The 23,109-nt window shown below is 42.0% G+C and overlaps 1 protein-coding gene across 1 annotated transcript; it reads right to left on the bottom strand.

Moving 5' to 3' along the window:
- Nucleotides 1–656: 656 nt before the first annotated feature.
- On the bottom strand, nt 657–22,697 carry tspan15 (tetraspanin 15). Its single transcript, XM_056607972.1, has 8 exons — nt 22,523–22,697; nt 16,031–16,216; nt 15,081–15,155; nt 10,007–10,102; nt 6,062–6,178; nt 4,052–4,102; nt 2,859–2,975; nt 657–2,427 (listed from the first exon to the last, which is right to left on the bottom strand). Exons 1-8 carry the CDS (start codon nt 22,613–22,615, stop codon nt 2,224–2,226), a joined length of 939 nt encoding a protein of 312 aa, XP_056463947.1. The 5' UTR covers nt 22,616–22,697; the 3' UTR covers nt 657–2,223.
- Between the last annotated feature and the right edge of the window lie 412 nt (nt 22,698–23,109).

Raw genomic sequence — 23,109 nt, forward strand, 5'->3', positions numbered from 1 at the left:
AGGTCTTTTCCTATACATCGTTCATCAAGTAATGCTTTACCAAGTGCTTGCGACCAAAGCAAATGGCTGGAAATGTAAGAACTCACCATGATCAGTCTTCACTACTGTCAGGAAAGCTCAATTCAATGGAGGACATTTTCCCAATCAAACGACTAGGGGTGGTAGTGAGGGAGCTAATTAGCTGTGTTTATACAACACATAAGGAACAAAGGAGGACATTTTGTTCGGGTATCGGAAAAAAGACCCAGTGTTCTGGAGATTGCCTTAGTAGAGAAATGTGAGTTGTTCTGCTTTGTTTATGGTCCATTTGACACAAAGCATGAATTCTTTGTGACTTTATCGTTTGTTTCTAGGCATGACAGAACACAGTGTGTGGGAATCCTATTTGCAGGTGAGCATGTGATGTTAGAGTACGCTCCAGTTACCGTTCAGTTTTGCAAGTTGAAAAAGAGAGTATCCAGTGTGGCGTTTACTTGACCTATATACGCAACATTCAAAGATTAGCTGCATACTGTACACGCAATACAAATACACTGGAAATCCATGGTTTTGAGAAGGGTGACCGACACAAGGACACACACACACACACACAAACACACACGATAGCGATAGCAAATGTGTGGCTAAACATATTAAGTCAAGTCAAAAGAAAAAGCGAGTCGAAAACAGTTTCAAAATCAAATACACATTTTATTTTCATTCCTAATGGTAAAACCTTTGAGATGGTTTAATGTCCTAGTGTGGCACTGTGAAGCACACTATCAGTTATAGTGGTCATTGAGAAGTAAGGCATGTTAAGAATTATTTATCATCTACAAGCAGCGGATAGAAGAACAATACAAGAGGTGGAAAACCTTCGGATACACAGCTGAAGTGGTTTGTTAACCTCGGGCACTTGTATTTAGACGAGGCCTCACAAACCTAAACAGTTGGTCTGAGAAAATAATTATTAAAATGATTCACAGCTGTGAAATTCACTTCCACTCCTGAATGAAACTGTGATAAGTGAAGGAACAGTTGGTTCTCTGCTAGCTAACTACTTAAACAAAAAGGTACAACTGATACTCTGGACATAAAAATGATATATATTTTCCATGAAGCGTTACAAACATTCTCCCGTCGAGGATTGATTCAGTGCTTTTCCAGGGAGGCAAACAACAGGTGGATTTGACCTCATCACACAGTGTGACAGTCAGTGTAATTGTAAGGTTTTCAGATTCAGAGAGGCTTATTAACATTTTTAAATAAAACGGGATACACAAGTCATAAGTTACCTTGCGTATTCCTTTAATACAGCAACACAGCCCTTTTCTGTGAGGTACAATGCAACCTGAGTACAATGCAACGCATCAACCTTGTCACCTTTAAAGATAAAAACATGCAAAACATGTGATTATTGTGACTGCTACTGATAGTTGGAGTCATTACAGTATTCAAGTTACGACAAATAAGATATAAAATTAACATTTCCCCCTTCACCAAACCTCAAAAAAGCTCATTCAACTAAAAGCATAAAAAAATGTATCTGTGCTACAGAGATTTACCGACATGAATATAAACACTTGGGGTTCATCTGCAGATTTCAACCCTCCAATACATATCTTAACTTTGGGCTTTGGTATATTTGTATTCAAACCTGAGAAGAAAAAGAGTGGTTCACTGCTACTGGATCCAATATGGCTACGATGGTTTCATAGATAACCCTCTGCGGACATAACATATTAGGGTTTAGAAGTGGTTAACAGGGAACTCTTCGAGTTGCATTAGTGGTTGCATATTAACCCTGATGAATGGCGAGTTTGATTGTCTTGATAACACTCCTGCCTGTCTGGGGTGGGTAGTTCAGGCTACCTTAGCGTAGCTTAGCTTAGCATAGGCCAGGTAAGAAAAACGGATTAGGCCGAGAAGAGTAGGTCAAAATCAGTCTAACTATCTTTACATTTTAGTGTTTAATCTAAGGAGTTGTGTCATTTTGTTCCCCCCACATCCATCTATACTTCAGAACCAATAGCACAAAAGTAAAGTGGTTTTAAAAAACGGCTATCCAATGGCGGACGCTAAAATCCCCCCCATCCCCAAGGCACTGATTACCTGAGCCATTCAACGGAAAAAAACAAAACAATGCAGGGTGTTGTTGACGCAGGGGGGGGGGGGTGGGTCGCTCGGTAGATGGAGCACGGCGAGGGTTTCTCGGCGGCACGGGTTAAGGGGTTTGCGGGGGTCTCAGTCGTAGTCAGGCATGCACTTGTACCAATTGGCAACGCGGTTGTGCTTCATGGGGATCCGCTGGAACCCGCCACTCTGGTCCATCATGCTCCTGCCCGCAGGGCCGTCCACTTGGCTGGACGAGTACGGAATGCTCGTGTACTGAACGATGGCGTCCTCCACCCGGGTGATGTACAGCCAGCTGATGATCAGGCCGAAGAACTGGGGAGGGAGGGACGGAGGGGGAGAGAGAGAGAGAGGGAGGTACGGGGAGAGAGAGAGGGAGGTAGGGGGAGAGACAGAGAGACCGAGACAGACAGACAGAGTGAGCGAGAAAGAGAGGGATGGAGACAGAGAAAAACAGAGAGCGTAAGGCAGAGAGACAGAGAAAGAGACACAGACACAGAGCGACATACAGAGAAAGAGAGACAGAGAAAGAGAGAGAGAGTGACACACAGAGAGAGTGACCGAAGAGAGACACAAGGGAAAATCAATTCAGCGGAGCACCTTACTGTGGACAGACGGACAGGAGCCGATTCTCTCCCCCTCTCATAAGACTCACAGAGAAGCTTGTTGAACCTTAACACACAAGCTGTTTCATAGTAGATTCGCACGCACGCACGCACACGCACACACACACACACACAGTGTACCTGAGGCAGAAGTATTCCCAGCAGCAACCCAGCCATGATCTTATAGTTGTCAGAGAGCCAGAGGAAGACTGCGTCCGTGCAACCTCTGATGTGGATTTTATCGATCAGGTCCAGGCGCTGCAAGAGACAACATTTCGTTTGTCCATATTTGTTACATCAGCGACAGATCTCTCCTCACAACGGCGGCTATTCGATTCCTTCACAGACCAACGCTCCCATGGATGTAACTTGTTCAAGCAACGACTCTGGGATCATCATTAATATCAATATGACAACAGCTCGAAAAGCAATAAGGGAGTAATTCTATCGGAACATGATTATGCAATTTGCGTAACTACCTGCAAAAGTCGGCAACACACGCACAGCGCCTTAAGCCAATTGTAGAAGATATAATAAAACAATCTATGTTACTGAAAAGTGATGAGGTTCATTTGGGAGAAAAGGCACTAGGGCAGGGCTAATAGGCAGTGTTGACTTAATGACATCAGATTACAAGCCCCAGATCATTGGCCGGCACTGCCTTCGGTCCTCAAAACCAAACGATTGAACCGTTAGTTGGTAATTAGTTTGACTTACTCTTTCACCACTCTAGTCACTGCCGGCTCTCACACACACACACACACACACACACACACACACACACACACACACACACACACACACACACACACACACACACACACACACACACACACACACACACACACACACACACACACACACGCACGCACGCCACTCTGCTAATTAGCAACTGCATGCCCCTGGCAGGTCCTTTAGGTGAGCAAGAGGTCAGAACCCAACCCTTCCCTTGCTGTAATATGATCAGGCTCCAGAACTATCAAGAGGTGTCCACTCTTGTCCATTAGCTGTTATTAGTTTTGGTTTCGCTAATAGCATAACAGGGTGGAATACAATTTGAATGTTAACGTGTGATGGACTGTCACCGTGCCAACTGATAAAGCAGCGGAACACAATTTGCATGCCAATATATTCCATCCTCACTGCCCCGTTTCTCTGCTTCTCCTACGGTATGGTTATGCAAATGGTTGCGTCACACACACACACACAAACATGAATATAAGTGCATTACGTTGTATGTTATCATGGTAACTTCATGAAAGAGAACCCCTACGTATATCACTTAGCACGGATGACCATGCGATACATGTTTCCATCTTCAGCAGACAATTTACCTCTTGATTCACCAGCTTGTACCCGCACATAGTGTTGGGCACCTCATTAGGCTGTGTTGGGGAGAGAGGGAGGGAGAGAAAAAAGGCAAAGATTAGCATACAGTTTATCAGCTCTGAAAAAAGTGTGAGAATGACTCCCACTTCATACGGACACAGGCGTGAGTCAATGTGCTGGTGACGTGCGCGGAGGTGGAGGGGAAACTAATCTGTCCTATGAAACGTCTGAGGCTCACACAGGGAGAGATGCCACACACACGCACACACACACACACACACACACACACACACACACACACACACACACACACACACACACACACACACACACACACACACACACACACACACACACACACACACACACACCTTGGGGAAATCAGACAGTTTACAGCACCAGCACCATCAACAGGCAACAGTGCCAGTGCCGGCCCGAGATACTGCAGGGGGGGGGGGGGGGGGGGGGGGCTAGCTGGCTGTGTGGGTGGTTAAAACAAAAAGAATATCGAAAATGTAATTGCCAACAATTGCGCCAAGAGTGTGCCATTAGCCATGAACCTGTCACACGACTGGCCGCGCGAGTCTCACTTAGTGTGGGCTGCCAACCCCGCCTGTCCCTCATCTTCCTGAGGGCATCCGAGTCACATGACTTTGGACCGTGCCCCATATTCAAACAAGAGACAGTGCCAATCTCCTCGCCTTTCACAAAGTCAATACAACGTTGTTGTTCCCCGCATTGTTACACAGAGGCAACAGACGTTGATTAGAAATCAATGTGGCAGGAACCGGAATGTACTTGGATGACTTAGTGTGCATGCTAGAAATTGATACCTATGGAAAGGATTCAAACAGATTGGGGAGCATGTGGGCAAAATGTGCTTGTCCAGAATTGTGCAGAGTCCGAGGGGGAAGTGAGAGCGAAGAAGAGGCAGGGAGGGGCCAAAGGGAGAAGGACAGATGTGTGGGGCAAAACTAATGACCTGCTGGAGCCTTTCAGGCATCACGGCGTGGTAAAAAAAAGCAGGACTTGGCGTCAGGGCTGTGAGACGTGACGCCAGATAGCGCGTGTTTCACAGCAGGATCCCAGCGAATGCAATCACAAGGTTCAGAGGAGTGAGAGTCGAGTGGAAAAGGGTATTGGAGAGGCGGGGACTGAAGTGCAGAAGCTGTTAAGCACATGGCACTGCAGAAGAGAAATAGATGCGACATTTCTATGCCCTATGCTCTGGTGACCCTTGTGCATCATTATCAATAGGAGATTGACAAAGGAAATTGGGGAGGTAAACAGGCCCACACACACACACACACACACACACACACACACACACACACACACACACACACACACACACACACACACACACACACACACACACACACACACACACACACACACACACACACACACACACACAGTAGAGGACAGCTGCTTTGCGTGACCTGGACATCCACAGAGGACAGGCTGTTGCCAATCAGCCAGAGATATTGAGGCAGATGTGAAGCCCCAACCCATAGTATAGCAGCACATGTAATAACTTCACATTGAAATGACATAGCGTCACATTTAAGTGACTTGACAGAGTCGAGGAAAGTTCACGTCTCTAGACATTGGAAACGACATAAAAATGGAAACGCATCCCCTCCGCCAGAATAAATAGTTTATGTTAAATCAGGTCAACGATAAGAGCCGCAATGGGAGCTAAACCAAAACATAACCGATACCAAGTGTTGGAATTTGAATTACATTTTAGGAGGATGCGTGTGTTGTGTTGGTATGGTGCTGCAAGTCCGCGTTTGGTGAACAATACGGATGATGTGTGGACATATTTGTTTGTCATTTTTTTGTTTTGTAGAGAGTCTGAAAGTTGTGTCCGACAACCTACTCAGGTTAAAAGGTGGAATTTTATGAGGATACAAATCATCACCTTTCCATTACCTGAATTAAGCACACACAAACAAAATGGCTCAATGGTGATGCAACAGGTATAGGGAGCTCTACAGGACAACACCTACCTTAGTGATGAGGCAACAGGTATAGGGAACTCCACATGCCAGTGGGCTCCGAGAGGAGCAGTTGTGGTACATGTTGACCTCCCAGTCCTTATACTCCTTCCCTCCACAGCATGTAAACTACAATGCAAAACAGAGTTGATTTAAACCACAATGCAAAACACAGGACAGGTTTAAACTACAATGCAGAACACAGGACAGGTTTAATTGTTTAGCTGATTGTAATTATTCAGTGTGTTGGCGTTGATGAATTACTAATACGTACGAAAATTAATGATCAAACAACCAAATCAGGGAGGCAAGTCAAATTAATTGAGAATTAAATAAACATTGGTCTGTGGCATCTTGAACTGGATGTAGCAAAATTGGTTTTCACACAACCAATATGGAGCCATAACAGATTTCCTGTTATGGCCATGCCATTAAATTAGCTTTATCGCAACCAGCAGCGCAAAATAGCCATATTATGCACATTGAGATTGGGAAATGTCCGTCTCTCAGTAGTCTATGGCCAACACTCGTTCATATTCAAACTGTATTGGCTTTTTATTGAAATTCAAGTGTCAAACAGTGACTCTCAAAATAGATAATATGGATATGAACTTATCACGGAGGTTCTAGCTGACCAAAGACAAAATTAATATAAACTTCACAACACGTCATATTTTCCTTTTGACTTAGAATGGTGGCTAGACTTTCTGCATTCAACCCCCGTTGGCCACCTATAGGCTGTCAAATACACTATTATCAGTGGCCTCCCCATGGACTGTGGTCAGCCAAGGCTGTTGAAACGTAATTTGTTTTAGACATTCCTTTATACTTTTTAAAAGCCTTATATTTCAAGTCCTATACTCCTGTCGAGAACAACAGCTGTTCTGTGCTTATGAATGTTGAAATGGTTGAATGTGTGGACCAGTATATTCTGGGGAGTGGGGACCCACCTGTTATGTGGTCGGTGGAAGTAATTATGGTTATTACTGCCAAAGAGACAGCCAGGTAATGACACAGCAGCTCTCAACGTGCGTATGGATGTCTAAAAAAACTACCGCCATTACCTCCTTCTGTAAATATCCACCAGTAGGAGGAAATAAATTATTAGTATTAGTATCATCATCATCATCATTATCCTTTCTTTTGACTAACACCTACACAATCGACCGTTAGTTGTAAGCTAGGTTGTTCTGTCCTGGTTTTGCTCTTCGCTATTTGAAAGCCAAGCGTCCTTCCTCAGCTAGAAGCCTTTTATTATTCTAGAAGAGGGACGAGAGACCTCCACAACGCAGCCTGCGGCAGCTGGTGTTCTACCCTGTCAGCTAGGCTAGCTTCCACTTCTGTAACGATTGATTGGTGGAGCATTATTGGCTGTAACTTTGACATGGTTAAACTATTATTATAAATATAAAGCATTTTTTTTTTTTTATTCTTAGCATTATTATAATAAAGTAAAATCTATTCTTTTACATTATTTACATTTAAATGACATGCTTATTTTTGTATACTTAATTGTATATTTTGTTTCTCTACTTTTTTTTTTGCAAGCCGGATCCAGCTCATCCAATGATACATAAAAGTAATTTGTATAGAAACGGAAACATTCACTCATACATTCAGAGTGCCAAGCATAAAAAGGAGAAACCCTATTTACCGTAATACTGTGTGTTATTTTGGTTCAATTCATTTTAAATTACTTCAGCGTGAACTGGTCTACAGATTCATCAGGGTGACCATGTCACTGAAACCAATGATGAATAAGCGCTAGAGTAAAGCCATTGATTGGGGCTTTGCGGTGGCATTCTATCATCACCAGTGGTGTCTGTTTCAGACAGGTGGGCTGACTGAACACTTCTGTTCACATTTTTATGCCACCAATTACCCCATCACTGACCTTCCTGAAAACGAATTAACATATTATTTTGGTTTGCAGGTTATTGCAGTTCTGTTTATTGGTTCTAGATGAGATGTGATGGTGCTGGTGCTGTCTACACACACCTCAGTAGCGACGCTGGAAGACAATGGAGCTACTGCATGTACATTTTTGTGGCAAACTGATTATATTTAGTAAGACACTAGTGTTTTTTCAACAGATTTTCTGTATGCTTCTTATTTGGGTCAATTACACCCTTAATATTTCACTAGAATACAGGAAATTAGGACTGAAACAGATTTCTTTCAGTATGCTTCAAGGATTAACTTTTAATAAAAATGATTAAATTAAAATGGCATAGGCATAGATAGTAATCACCCATGTTCCCAGTTCCCAACCTATACAGACCTACATAAGAATTACTTAACAATGCAGCTTTAATTACAGTGCTGGCAGTTTTCTTTCAATGCATATCTTATGCGTATCCATTAGGGCTGGGTAAAAAAATCGATTTAATCGATTTTGGATCGATTTCATTTATATTTTGCATATCGATTCATAGGGCATGAGATCTTTTTTTTTTTTTTTTGAGTTTTGTTACCAGTATTTTTATTTTTGCACTTCAATAAAAAATGCCTCAATGCAATTTGCAGTGATGGAATGGTGTAGTTCAAGTACACTTTCACTTGCAATTCCTTTCTAATTGGAAAATTGCACTTTTGAGACTTGAGACAGACTGTTTACAGTTCAAGTTTAAGATTGAGAGAAAAAATAAAGTACATTTGTATTTTGTAACGCAGTTGAGCCATTTTCATTATTTAAGAGCAGATTGAATCGAAATTAAATCGATTCAGAACCTTATGAATTGCGAATGAAGGCGAATCGATTTAGGAAATTGGCCACGATACCCAGCCCTAGTATCCATAACACTGAAATAATGTTTCATATCAGCTAAGGTAGCCACGCCAAGCGCAAGATTGCTTTTAAAGGGCTACTTCTGAGGGGTGTGAATGAGGGTGCTTTTCAGAGTGAGTGTGTGAGCGAGTGTGCGCATCTGCGAGTTGTCAATTTGCACTTTGAGCGGTCAAAATTGTGATTCAGCCTTTTGATGAACTACCGATTTCCCGTGCGTGCGCCGGACAGAAGGGTCTATTCTAATTCCGAAAACACAGAAGAGCAACGTGCTGGTGACTTCACAGTGGAATAAATGTCACATCCCCATTGGAACAAAGCGAGATAGGTGCTGGTCTAAAGGTCATCCTGGCTTCAGTCAATCAACACCTTGGAGTAGTCACCTGGGGGAATTTAAGAACTATGCATTTCTTGCCCCTATATTTATTTAATGATTTTATTTAACTATGAAACCTGGTTAGTAAGCATCTTCTGGCCGTTTGCTGATGGCACAGACGCATTTAATGAGACTGGGCACCTGTAATTGATAATAGGGTACACATATCATTCCACACACACTGTGATGGAAAAATCCATATGTTGTTTCCTTTAAGTCATCAAAGGCTTTGTTTTCTATTCCTTGTATTATATTTCCACCCTGCTTTTCCTCAGTGTCATCTAAATGTTGACCTTTGTGTTTGGGTCACCCACCTTAACATCGCAGATGTGAAGTTATTATCTAAATGGTAACTTTTGTGCTTTTTTTGTATTAAGAAATCTTATCTGGCCTAGAAACAATATCTCTTACGAAAAGGTAAGGAGTCTCACTCACACACACACACACACACACACACACACACACACACACACACACACACACACACACACACACACACACACACACACACACACACACACACACACACACACACACACACACACACACACACACACACACACACACGCTCTAGGTAGAAGCTCTTTAATTGCGTTACCACGTATGAGAAAAGACAAACCATGAATCAAGCACCTCGTTAAACCAAAGTGTTTACTCAAAAGGTCGGTTGAGGAAGCGGCCGATTAGTTTTTTTAATGGAGGAACCGCTCTGCTTTGGGCAAAGATTCCCAGTAAGTAGTGTGTAATGATCAGCGTTAAGGACCCTGTCATATGGAGGAAAGGGAACAGGACTTACTTTTTTCTGAACAAAGTCCATGATGTTCTTAAAGTCCAGGTCGTCATAGTAGTTGACCATGCCTTTGCGGATGTTTCTGTTCAACAAGTTCACCGTCTGAAAAACAGAAAACACGGAAGGGTCAGGGAGGTCAAGCCTAATGATAGCCAGGGGATATAAAAGCCTGTGCTCCTCAGTGGTCAAGGCTTCTCCACAGCACTGCAGGGCAAATTAAAAAGCAGTCTTTCATCGTTTTAATTAGTGATTAGTCCAGCCTGTTCCGTCAAGGTAACCCGTGGCTTAAGCTTCAGAAGTGAGGTCCTTCATCTAGTGGCAAGTTCTGCATCGATTGGCAAGGAGGTACCCTTTACTCATTTGAAGTAAAGTTGAGATGCGGTGCTTTGGGACATCAACAGTGACTGTCTGTAGGGGCCACACAGATGTTTCACTGGGAGTATTTGCAATGAAACCAGCACAATGACAATGACGGCATTGTGCTTCATCCCCTTTTCATAGAGGAATCTAGGTGCATTTTGACAATCTTTGTGGTGGCCACAAGGTATTTATTATTTTTAATTCATTAAAACCTGAATAGAATAAAAACATGTGTTGGACTTCATTGTGTATTCTATTGGAAGTCCAATGATGTATGAATTTAGGATTCTGCCTATTTAGCCTTAATTAACAATTGTAGAGAATACAGCAAAAATAAAAAGGTTCATACCAAGAAATAAATAATGGCGAGCGAAAAGGGAGACAATAGCAAGTCAAGAAGAAGATGAACAATTAAAAAAGAAAAGTATTAGCATCGGACATACAGAGAGAGAGAACGAAAGAAAGACACAGACAGACAGACACAGAGACAAACAAAAAAAGACTATTGCAATAGAAGAGACAGAGCGTTAGCGGGTGGTGATGTTCCATCACCCAGTGATACGATTCAGATGTAAATTAACCCGGCTTTCTGCATATATTGTGCTGTTCCCTGGCTCTGCCCCACAGTAAATACAAAGACCCATTGCGCTCCAACATCCTTCCAGATTGTCCCATATGATTTATGCGTTATTTCCCTCCCTGTTATGTCAATATGATCTTCTTGGGTGACCTTGTTAATAGGTTCTATATTTGGTGTTTTTTTTTTAAGAGTGAGTCTTCATATTTTTTATACACCACCAAATTAATCATCCGTCTCCTTCCTCAATCGCTCGGATTAAACTGCAACTAACTCTTTCGGCCGTCCGTGGTTTGGTTAATGTGGATGTCGTGAGTCGTGAGTACAGATCTGCCTGGAGTCAGGCGACATGCAGATGGCGCAGCAGGAACATGCAGCAGAATCTGAACGTGTCTGCAGCCTCTTCTGTTGCACATTTTGAAGGAAAAAGATGGCATATCTCTAATACTTCATATTGAAGATGGGAGGCAAGACGAAAGGGTGGTAGTGTTAGTTTGAAAAACAAATGAAATGAAGAAAATTATATACACAGTCTAACATCTGAAAACACAGCCTACATGTTATTACTGGGCTCGAGTTACTCAATGTCTCCATTTCTGCCTGCAAGCACAGCTGTGATGTTATGATCGATTCAGGTGAATGCAGTTCAACTGAGATGAATAGCCGACACGCACCCTGGATGTGGCCGGTCGCCAAACCCAAAGCCGGGGACAGTTATCTCCAGGTATATGTTTGAACTGCGAGGAGACGTCCCAAATAGGTTTGCTATGCCATCCTGAGTAGGAGAGGCTGCCAAACAAACTAACGCATTAGAGCAAATGTATTCAGGCTTCCCCTTAATCTTGTTAATTCGAAATTGTGCCATTGGAGGGGGAACAGATGGAGGCACAGAGAGGCAAACATGGACTTAATGGTATAAGTTTGGCGGTAAAGTCTGCATTATTAGAAGTCTGTGAACTGTGTAACCAAGATAAACTTTGTTTGCCCTTTTTTTTTTTTGCCATTAAGGACTTCGGTGTGGAGGAGTATAGTAAAGCGTACGAGTTGACAAGGGCATGCGTTCAGTTCCAGGAATTATTAATGGCGGTGGGGCACAGTGAGAGTCTGAAGGTCAGCTCTCAAAGATGTGATATGATGGATAATGAAACCAAAACCAAAACAAACAAACGTTACCTTATTGGGGGTTAAGGTGTGGCTGTATTCTAGCACCACAAGCAAAGTCTGTTCTCACATTGAAAGAAGTAGAACAGGCCTCGTGGTTGAGGTGTATAGACAGCACTTGTATTTGCGGTATTACAGTCAATATGGTTTGATGTGTGAACAGGCCTTAAGGCCAATTTCCACCAGATCTGTCTCGGAAGCAGTATGGCAGCGAAGCGGATGTGTTCCGTACTGCAATCAACACAAGAAGCGGTCCGGACACGTTCCAGCTGATGGCTCAAGACGTGCATAATTATATTATATGAATTGTAAAAATTATTATGATTAGAATGATTCATACAATACTATTCACAAGTTATATTCAACCCCTACATAACATATATGCATCATTATAACCAATTGAGTATGGTATGATTCATGCCTTAGAGATTTCATGATTAAGCAACGTCGCGGTCCGCTCGCGACACTAGACTTCGATTAGAGAATAGATGAGGAATCGACGGGGACTTTAATTTCTTCTGTGCCACTGATTAGCTATTGATAGCGATAACATAGATGGACTGTATAATATTACCCCGTTAGTGAATGGCATAGGCGACAATGTGAGCTCATGAATATTCATGAGCAAATGCGAACTGATTGGCTGTAGAAGTGTTCTGAGATACGGCTGCAACCGGCAACCTTCAAAAATAGAAGTATCGTAAACGAAGTGCCGGTTTGCGGGTGGTTCCGTGCCGTGCCGCAACCGTAGAAGTGGAATAGCCTTCATTGATCATAGCTTACTATTGAAGAAACTTAAGTGTTATGGCTTTATTCCATCTGCCCATCTCTGGTTTTCTTTAACGGAAGCCTCTCAAATGCAAGACATATACAGTGTGGGATTCCAGAGGGCTCTTCACTAGGACCACTGCTCTTCTCGATTTTACAAATGACCTCCCACTTGTTTGTAAATTAGCATGTATGTCTATGTATGCAGATGATTCAACACTCTATATGTCTGCACAAACAGTTAAGGAAATCACCTCAGCCCTCAACAAAGAGTTGCAGATGGTATTCAAATGGATCTCTGATAACAAACTTGTCCTGAACATTTATAAAACCAAGAGCATTGCATTTGGAACAAAATACTCATTAAGCTCTAAACCCCAGCTGAATCTGGTACTGAACAATGTTGATGTTGAGCATGTACAGTTAACAGAGCTTCTGGGGGTAACCTTAGACTGTAAATAATCATGGTCAAGACACATAGATTTACTGGTGCAAAAGATGGGGAGGAACATATCTGTAGTCAAAAGATGCTCTTCTTTTTTAACACCTCATCTAACAGGTCCTACAGACCCTGGTACTGTCACACCTCAGGGCTGTACAGTGCGACAGTTTTGATCGCATTTGCTATTAAAATATATAACGTGCGAAGATAAATACAAGTCCACTCGCACCGGTGCGAAAGGGTGAGAAGGACCCGTGCCGAAAAAAAAGACGTCTTTCTGTACGACTTTCAATGGCACTGCTAAGCACGATTGTGTGGGAGCATGATGGGAGCGATGCATGTAGGGAAATGTATTTTGAATTATAGGCTCGCCAGTTCCGCTGAACTACTAAAAAACTACATTTCCCGAACATTCACGCGTTGAGGAAGAGGCTTTGTAACGGTCGCGGGAAATCACTTTTTAAGCGAAACAGAAAAATGAAAAGGTATTTCTCTGTATTCGGAAGTTCTTCTTCATCAAAAAAAGATGGAAACTTGGAAAAAAAATCCAAGTATGGAAGAGATTGACTAGGCGACCACAAGCACGGAACCGGCACCTTCGGACGAAGCCGACTCCACCCATGACTCCGTCTCGGCCAACGGGAAAACTTACAGGTTTAACCCCCAGTGGTTAAAAACGTTCAATTGGCTGGTCTACGACCAATCCAAGAAGTCTATGTTGTGTAAATATTGCCTCAAGGCAGGGGAAAGGACATCAGAGGTTAATAAATAAGTGTTTGTTAAATTTGTAATAATTACTTAATTTTGTTGAATGTGTTCACCACTTCTGGCTGCTGATGTTTTAAAAAAGGCTCTCATATTCACTTTACTATTTAATATGTTCACTGTCACTTTACTGTTGTTAAATTTGTTCATATTGTGTTACTTTTGTATATACACGTCCTATTCTGTTCATATAGTTATATCTGAATAATTTTTATATTTTTGACTATAGTTTGTGTGCTACCAAAATTATTTTTGTGCCACTGATTTTTTTTGCTTGCTAGCACCAGTGCTACCATTTTAAAAAAGTAAACACCTCATGGCTATTTGCACTGAATCCTAGTATGTATTACTAAATGTTACTTCTATTTACTATTTACTTTTTTTACGTTGTTTGTTTTGCGTGCTGATGGTTTTTTATCTGTTGTCTTATTTGTTGATTTCTTGTCTTGTTATATGTTATGTGTGGACCCCAGGAAAAGTAGCTGATGTCTTCTGCATCAGCTAATGGGGATCCAATTAAAATCCATAAATCCATCCATAAATTGATTAGAATGGTTTCTATTGACTTCGGCAAACGTTTAACTGCCGTGACGCTTCCGAGACGGATCTGGTGGAAATTGGCCTTTTAGCTACGGTAATACAATCCTCTAGATTGAGATATAAAACCGGCCTTGTGGTTAAGGTATACACAGGCCTCATGGTTGAGGTATAAACAGGCCTCATGGTTGAGGTACACACAGAACTCATGGTTGAGGTATACAACAGGCCTCATGGTTGAGGTATACAACAGGCCTCATGGTTGAGGTATACAACAGGCCTCATGGTTGAGGTATACAACAGGCCTCATGGTTGAGGTATACAACAGGCCTCATGCGAGAAATACACAGGCCTCATGGAGGTATACACAGCCTCATGGAGGTAAACACAGGCCTCAGGGTTCAGGTATAAAACAGGCTTCATGGTTGAAGCATGGACAGGCCTGGTCTATCAGATATAAAGTAGCCTACCTTGTTTTGGAACACCAGGGCAATGACTCCTCCCAGGAGCTCCAGAATCAAACACACGGTCAGCGTGAACATGAACTACGGAACATATGGAATGGAGTTGTGATTAGTATTAAAGTAAAACAGAAACAGGTAGTACTGATGGCACAAATAGTTTCAGACAAAAACAATGTCATCCTTAGGTGATTTTGCACAATCTTAAAATGTAAATATTATACAATATTTATGCATATGCATAGAAATAATTTAGAAAAGCTGAATCATTCTCTCTCTCTCTCTCTCTCTCTCTCTCTCTCTCTCTCTCTCTCTCTCTCCCGTCTCAGTCGGCCTCAGTCACCCTCTCTCCCTCCCGTTTTGCTCAGATGTTTACAGAAACGGTATTCATGGCAGTGGGACAGCAGACTGACCTTTCATTGGCAAGCTAAACAGAAGTAGAGAACCTAAACTAGCAGGGGTTCTCTTAACCTAGGATACGCTACGTTTGTTGCAGAGTCTTCCTTCATCATTTGTTGAATGTCAGCACCCAGATGGCATATTCAGGTCCCAGATTGGAGGGGTTAATCATTATCAGTATGAAGCTCAGTGCATGTGAAACAGTCGTATTAAATTGGCACAGGCATAAAAAAGTACTTATAAGTCAGTGTGAGCAACAAGTTTCTGATCACAGAAGTGCAGAAGATATCTGGCTCCTGAAGTCTTTTTACCAAAATCCTGTGACTTTCTCTAGAATAAAAACGTCTCCAAACTCTTTATAGAAATGTTTTTTTGGGGGAAGACCAAAAATAACCTGATGTTTTAAAACAGAATACAAAAACGGTTAACAAACGGTTTGTTTCATGACATGTTATTTATGATCAACGGAATCATCTTACTGGCTGAATTATAACAGCATGCCCCACACCTTTCTGCTTAGAAAGCAACTGGGACTACCACAGAGCAGAAGGGGAGCTCACCACTTTGAGCATTACGATGTTGTCTCTCAGGGAACCCAGGACCCCGATGAAGGACACTACGAACATGAGCAGTCCCAAGACGATCAGGATGATGGCCGGGGCCAGAAACAGTCCATCCAGGGTCTTGTAGCGCTGCCTTTCCACCTCGGCGTAGATTCCGACGGCCATAATTGTGCCGCCAATCAGCTGCAACACAATAAACAGTTATCAGCCTGGGAGATCGATTTTTGGAGTCGGTTTTTTTCCATCCATATCGAAGTGACTTCCAAGTGAGGCAGAGAATAGTAACAAATCCTACTACCACCATTACAAGGTGTTTCAGAGAAATAGAAAACAACAAAAGAAAATCAAAAGAAAATCAATGGAATACAGCAGAAAGGAACTATAATCTATAATTAAAGAGAACCAAAGGCTCGGCTTCCGGCTCCCCTGTAAACGCCCCTCCAAATCAGGTTCAAAAGGCGGAGGACACGCGCTTAATCTGCAGGGACTGGGAAGCCGAAAAGAGGATATGCATTCAAAAGCATGCATTTAGGAGGGTCATCTTTAAGGTCATCTTCTGCAAACCAATCTACAAGTTGTGTTGGGTTCTCCTTGAAGACCTCAAGTGCACCTCATACAGAAACGTTGACACCAAATGCGGGTAAACCTTCACCTGAAAATCCTTCTCTCAACATGGAGTATATTTATACTATACAGTATAAACATAGAAAAGTACTGTTTAGGTAAATCGGTTTCTGTAATTCAGTCCAATGCAAAAACAAGTGACCAACTAGAACATTCCCTGACATAAGTAATAATACATGCACATAAACAAAAGGCAACATAACTAAATGGCCAATGCTTCGGCATAGTACCTGCTACTCTGGTGAATTAAAAGTGAAACATGCCATTAACGTATGAGTCACAGTGAGATGGTCACCGCAAATGACACCCACAGGACAAGCTCTCTATGCCTCTGATGAAAGGGCACATTACTCACTCTGAGCCATAAGTAGCAAAATGCATACGTTAGTGAGAAAAACGGGGATGATAAATGACAAGTAGTCTCGCTGTCCCGGATCTGTAATTTAGGGAACGGAATATGCATCTGAATCAATTAAAGAGGGCACTGGGATCAACGTTTTGAAAGTGATTTCCCCTCACACAGATGACCTGCTCTTATCGGCTTGTGCTTCAGGTTGGAAAATGGAACAACAATCTTGGTTTATGGCTGTGAAAATATGTATTCAAATCACAACACGAGACCGGAGGGAGCTGGAGCTGGTCGATCTTATCCCTGGTAACGCAGCATTACCAGCGTTGAGAAAGAAGGAATGAGGAGCCTGTTAGAATGTTTCTTATGGCATTGATTATATTATAACTATTAATGTGTTGATTCTACTTAATGAACCTTTTGATTGAACTTCTGTGTTCGAAATTTGCGGAACGGTGATGAGTGAAGCTATTGAGTTCGACAGCCATTTTGTAAACACTTCAATCTCACTGAACTGAGATTGTCACATCATCTGAAACATACGCGGCTGATGGACAATCATTAATAGAGGAGTTCATAGAACACACACACACACACACACACACACACACACACACACACACACACACACACACACACACACACACACACACACACACACACACACACACACACACACACACACACACACACACACACACACGATGGTGCCATGGTAGGCAGGCTGCAGTGTCTTGTTGAGTGTCCCTCTGTTTATATCCGAATAAACAAGCACGTCTTTTCCTTACATGTCCCGGGTTACTGTCAGCAATGCTAGCTAGCTCCTGGCGGCCTGCCAGCCATGCCCAAACAATGGAAGTTAAGAGGAGAAATATGGCACTTTAAATCCTTTAAAACAGAACAGAGCAGGTTCTGCCATCATGGGAGGAGGTTGACGTGAGTTGCCATAGCCATCATGGTAGTTGAGTTATAGGCTTACATCCCCCGCATTCATGAACACATGGAAAGTCTCTCAGATAATACAGACAGAAGACGATTCCATTCATGCATTGAAAGTTGAATGTCATGCGTTTAGCCAGCCAAGCTCACAAGACTAGTTTATGATTGCATAATCTCTAAGCCATTAGACGCACCCTGGGAGACACAAAACATAATGATGTTGGATGTAAACAAAGGTCTAACTCACACAACCCTAGTACTGCAATAGATTTTTAAAATTTAAAATTTTGGAAGAAAATATAATCGATAGAGCATGGGTGAAAACAGTGTTGCTGGACCATGGTGTCACTCATGGTCATGGTCGTGTTGTTCTGCTTGTAGACATGTTGTGCTCCTGCCAAAAATAAAGCAGTGGTTAACCACATGGCATATAGGCAGGGGGAAAATCATATGAGCACCACATGATAATACAGGAACTTCTCTTTATGCACAATAAGAAATGAATAAACTAGTTATTCAGTAGAATGAGTCGATTGAAAAGCTTTTTTAGTTCCACTTACACACGGTTAAGGTTTTTTTATGGTCAAATAGCAAATGCGTTGCATGATTTACTCTATGACTATACAAAGACTTCTGACTGTTCAATTGATTACATTCAACAAATGGAAACAGTTAGGATAAAGCCAATAAAATGGCCGAATAGTAGTTTCTGATATTTTCCTTCATAGAAATACATTCTCAGTTTTGCGCATCTGTAAATCAGCCTCTACAAAGGCATGCAGAACTAAACATGTTGTTGCATTTCTCTGCACTCTACTTTAGAAGTCATACATTTCCCTTATTTTTCTCGCTCGCTTCCTCTCGGTCCCAGATTTCAATAGTCCCCAGGCGGAGGCTAATTAGCGTTTGCCTCAATGGGTTGTAATACTGTAAAGTCGCGAGTTCCCCATGAATCAAAACCTGTAATGACCGTTTCAGTAGCAATACATTTCCCCCCAAACAGACTTAGAAACATTCTTACGCTTCATAACTTGAATGTTATTGTTAATCAAAGGGTATTCATCGCGTTTTCAAATGTTGAACATTTACATAATGTAAATTACACCATTTGTGTTTGTCATTTCATGTATGGGTTTGTTGTGTTCACATTTATTTGAAGTTGCTTGTATGTCTGAAACTGTGAATCATTTCGCCAACGATGAGCATGTGATGTAAATATGATATTATTCAGGGTTGCCACTTCAAAAAGAATAACTAAAATCTTCATTAGTGAAATATGAAGCCATCTGCAAAGCCTTAAAAAAGAGACAAAGGGCTTCCGTCCTAGATCATCAGTAATAGATCATCAGTCCTAGATCATCAGTCCTAGATCATCAGTAATAGATTTGCCTTATTATATGAAAACCATGACAGGACAGCCTATTAATAAACATCTGCCCGTTAACACAATCAAAAGGGGATCTGGCACTTATGGAAATCGTATTCATAAATGACAACGTTAAACTTTTCCAAAGGGCAGAATGGATGATTTAGGGTAAACACTGACTTAATGGTTGGAGTAAATTAAGAGTATTGAAAGAATTTACAAATAAGAACCCTCTTCTGTTGTTGTTGTTTTTTTACACAAAACACTTTCAGAACGACACATGTTGGCTTAGGTTGTTACAAGTAGTAGCCCTTCAGGACAGTACATATTTGAATAGCTATAAATCTTAGAGAGAAAATTGTCTCTTTTCAAATTTAAATGGATGAGCAAGGTCCAGTAGAGTAGCAGAAAACCTCTTCAAACAAGTGAAAAAAAGAATCAAAAGGATCATGATTATATCTCAGCGTTGACACTGCAAACTCCACTGAAATGAAAGCAATTGCATCCAGCCTGACCCTTGTTTAACCAGCCCAAAGCCAGACAATATGAGAACTGCCTTTTCCCAGCTATAAGACCATAGCAATAATACAAAGTCCACTTCTCGTTATCATTAATAAATTATGTACACGACATCATGCAGCCAAAAGACGCACACACTAACCAGCTACAAGAAGCAATAACCATTGTGTTTCCATTACAATGTGTTCACAACGTTCTATCCCTGAAATAGATCTCTGAGAAAACCACAGAATAAGTGTAGCTATAATAAATGAAATCTTGCTCGTATATATATTTATTGTCTTTTTAAAATGATCCAGACTTATCTCTCCGCCGTCTCCGCAAGGGAGCAGACGGGAAGCATGGGTGGGCTGTGGGTGATCTCGACAGCTTAGGTTCGACAAAGGGACATCCTGTCTCAGAATACACTGCAGACAAGCGTGGGTCATGAGAAAGGATAGTGTAATGCGTTTAGTTTTTTGCCGCTCGGACGCGGAATGAGTGGCAAACTGTCACTACATCAGAAGCTCTCCCTTCTTCGAACAACTTTAAAAGGGCTTTTATAAACGGTCGGGAAGGAAAAATGTTACAGTTTTATACAACCTTGCCTTGAGATGGTCTGTGTTTTGGGGATGTCCATGGTGTGACCAGTATGCTTTTAATCCTCTACTTGTTTCCCTTTTGTGACTTTCATGTAGTTTCTCTTCCTTTTATTTATGGCATGTTTGCTATCGTGTGAAACAGTTTTGTTTTCCGTGTGTGAATATTTGTACTGCTGTCTTGTCTAAGTAAAAAAGGTACAAAAGGACTGTCCTGTATCTTAAATGAAAAGGACCCTTAACCTTTGACCTTGTGACCATACATGATGTTTATACAGCAAATATAGGAATAGCCATTACAGTCTCTTTGTTTACTGAACTGCCCTAATAGGTGCTCCAAAGATCCGGTATCTACCATTTCCTTGGTCTTGGTCCACACTCAGGACAAAGTCATTCACTTCCCACAAGGCTGAGGGTCGGCCAGCCCAAACCACTGATTCATTGGGTAACCTGTGCGGGTAGCAGTGGAGACGATTGCCCTTAAGTGCGCCTATTGCCGTAAAAAGGGATCTAAATGCAGGTGGACACTGAAAATGAAAAGCATCCTCCTACGCTGCACAAGTAGACCTAAGGGAACAGCACCAAACATTTTTCATGAAGCAATTTTCATCGTTTGTTCAAACGCAATAAGAGAGACCCAGCAGAAAGGTTATTTGAGAGATAATGGGGGAATGGGTATGTTGAATTAGATGGAAAAGCTGGGCTACTTGGCAAGAGATCCTTATTGTTTACTGGTGTTGAGGCTGGTAGAGAAGCCCTGTACTGTAAACTCTTCGGTCATACCAAGGCTGTATTCATCCAATCATATTACGCTTACTAAAATATCTTGCGCTCTGTCCTTTGCTGTGGTCCTTCTTCAGTATCTCCCTCTCTTTCTTACCATTTCTTTGAAGCGTAATGATGGATTTCTCCTAAGAGCTGCACAAATAGCACTGCAAGTGGCGGTCTGGATTTAGATTCTGCTATTTGTCAGCGATGATGTTGATGAAGATGACGATGTAATAGCTGCCGGGCTTTTGAGAAATAAACCTGCATCCCAACCCTCGATAACCTCATCCTGTAAACACACAGGCCAGAATGCAAACAGCTTTCTCACACCATGACAAATGCCTTAAATTAAATAATGCAACCAGGTAAAGATGAATGAGTATTCCAGAAGCTGTATTTCAAGGATTTGCTTTTCTTATGATCATCAACCTCACTGAAAAGTTTTTGTCCTCCCGTTTAATGTTGTCCCAAAACAAATTACAACTTATAATATTAAGTGCTTTGGTTACCTATAGCTCAATGGTTACCGATACCTGTTAGCTCTATATAATCATACAATATAATATCAATTATTATTAATATGTCAGGGTGGCTGAGTAACTTGAGTTTGTAACATAAGACATAAACGGTATGAGGAACACAATTGTTGTTTCATTGAGGGAGGTTGGCAATATAAATGTTTGGATATTCCATAAAAACAGTTTTCCAAAAATAAGTACTATTCCATAACACTATAGCTGGATTGTTGACCAGAACAGTCTAGGCCTAGCCCAACAACCTATTACAATTCTGTAGAGGGTGAATCCACACCAAACTGGGTTTGGCCATCTGGTTTGATGTCAAAGCATATAATTTGTTACACCTCACACGTACTAAACTTATGCAAAGAACTACTGCTATTCGTTAAGAATATACATCTGATCACATGGATCAATGCTGATATATGCAATATGTTATGTAGATGACACCCAAATTAGGATTGCTGACGAGTATGTAACACATCCAATTGGGTACAATGCAGACAGCACAGTGCAGAGTGGCTATAACCATTTAGCTTACGCCCAACCTTCCAGCCGTGATACTAGCAACATTAACACCTGTCGATTCAGATAGCGCTTGGTCACTTGTGAGCATTTTGCATTACAGCCTGCTTTGACAAAGTTCTTCCTTAGCCCTATTCTCACTGGCCGTACGTGTCCGGTAAAACACCGGTAGTATTTGAATGTGGTTGCCTCTGATGTTGGATCACGTCGTGCACACACCCTGCCCGGCCAGTGTCTAATGACAGATCACGATGTATTCGCAGAACATTGGATTAGCATCACAGAGAGGACACAGCCACTTACCCACCAACCGACGGCATACGCGAACAGGGTGAATTTAAGGAGAACGTAGGAGAATTTTTGACAGTATCGCACATCGCTGCTGTGGCCGGACATTGTTCCCGTCTCCCTGATTCAATCGGCTCCCCGTGTTGTTGATGACTGTTCACAATTCACTTCCGCGTTGTCCTACCGCCACACCTGCAGGTCGCCTTTCGTCCCTCTGACTGTGCGTGCGTGTGCGTGTGTGCGTGTGTGTGCGTGTGTGTGCGTGTGTGTGTGTGTGTGTGTGTTTTGTGTGCGTGCGTGCATTATAATATTCTGATTGGGAACTGTGCCAAATCAGAGTGCAATGGGAATAATATATTCGTCGCCTTATGTCATTTTGCATATGGGTCCGTTTTGTCTGGCTCACTATATTGCACACAACCTTGTTTTAGTGCAGAGGCCTTTGTTCGGGGAGAAAAACACGTGTGTGTATTCCACCCCCCCCCCCTCTACACACACACACACACACGCACACGCACACACGCGCGCGCGTGCTGACCACCAGCTGAGGTCAGCACGCTTTGACGGCCGTTTCATTGTGTGTGTAAACAAAACCGCTTATC

Source organism: Gadus chalcogrammus, chromosome 14 (assembly GCF_026213295.1).
Source record: "Gadus chalcogrammus isolate NIFS_2021 chromosome 14, NIFS_Gcha_1.0, whole genome shotgun sequence".
In the NCBI taxonomy this organism is placed as follows: Eukaryota; Metazoa; Chordata; class Actinopteri; order Gadiformes; family Gadidae; genus Gadus; species Gadus chalcogrammus.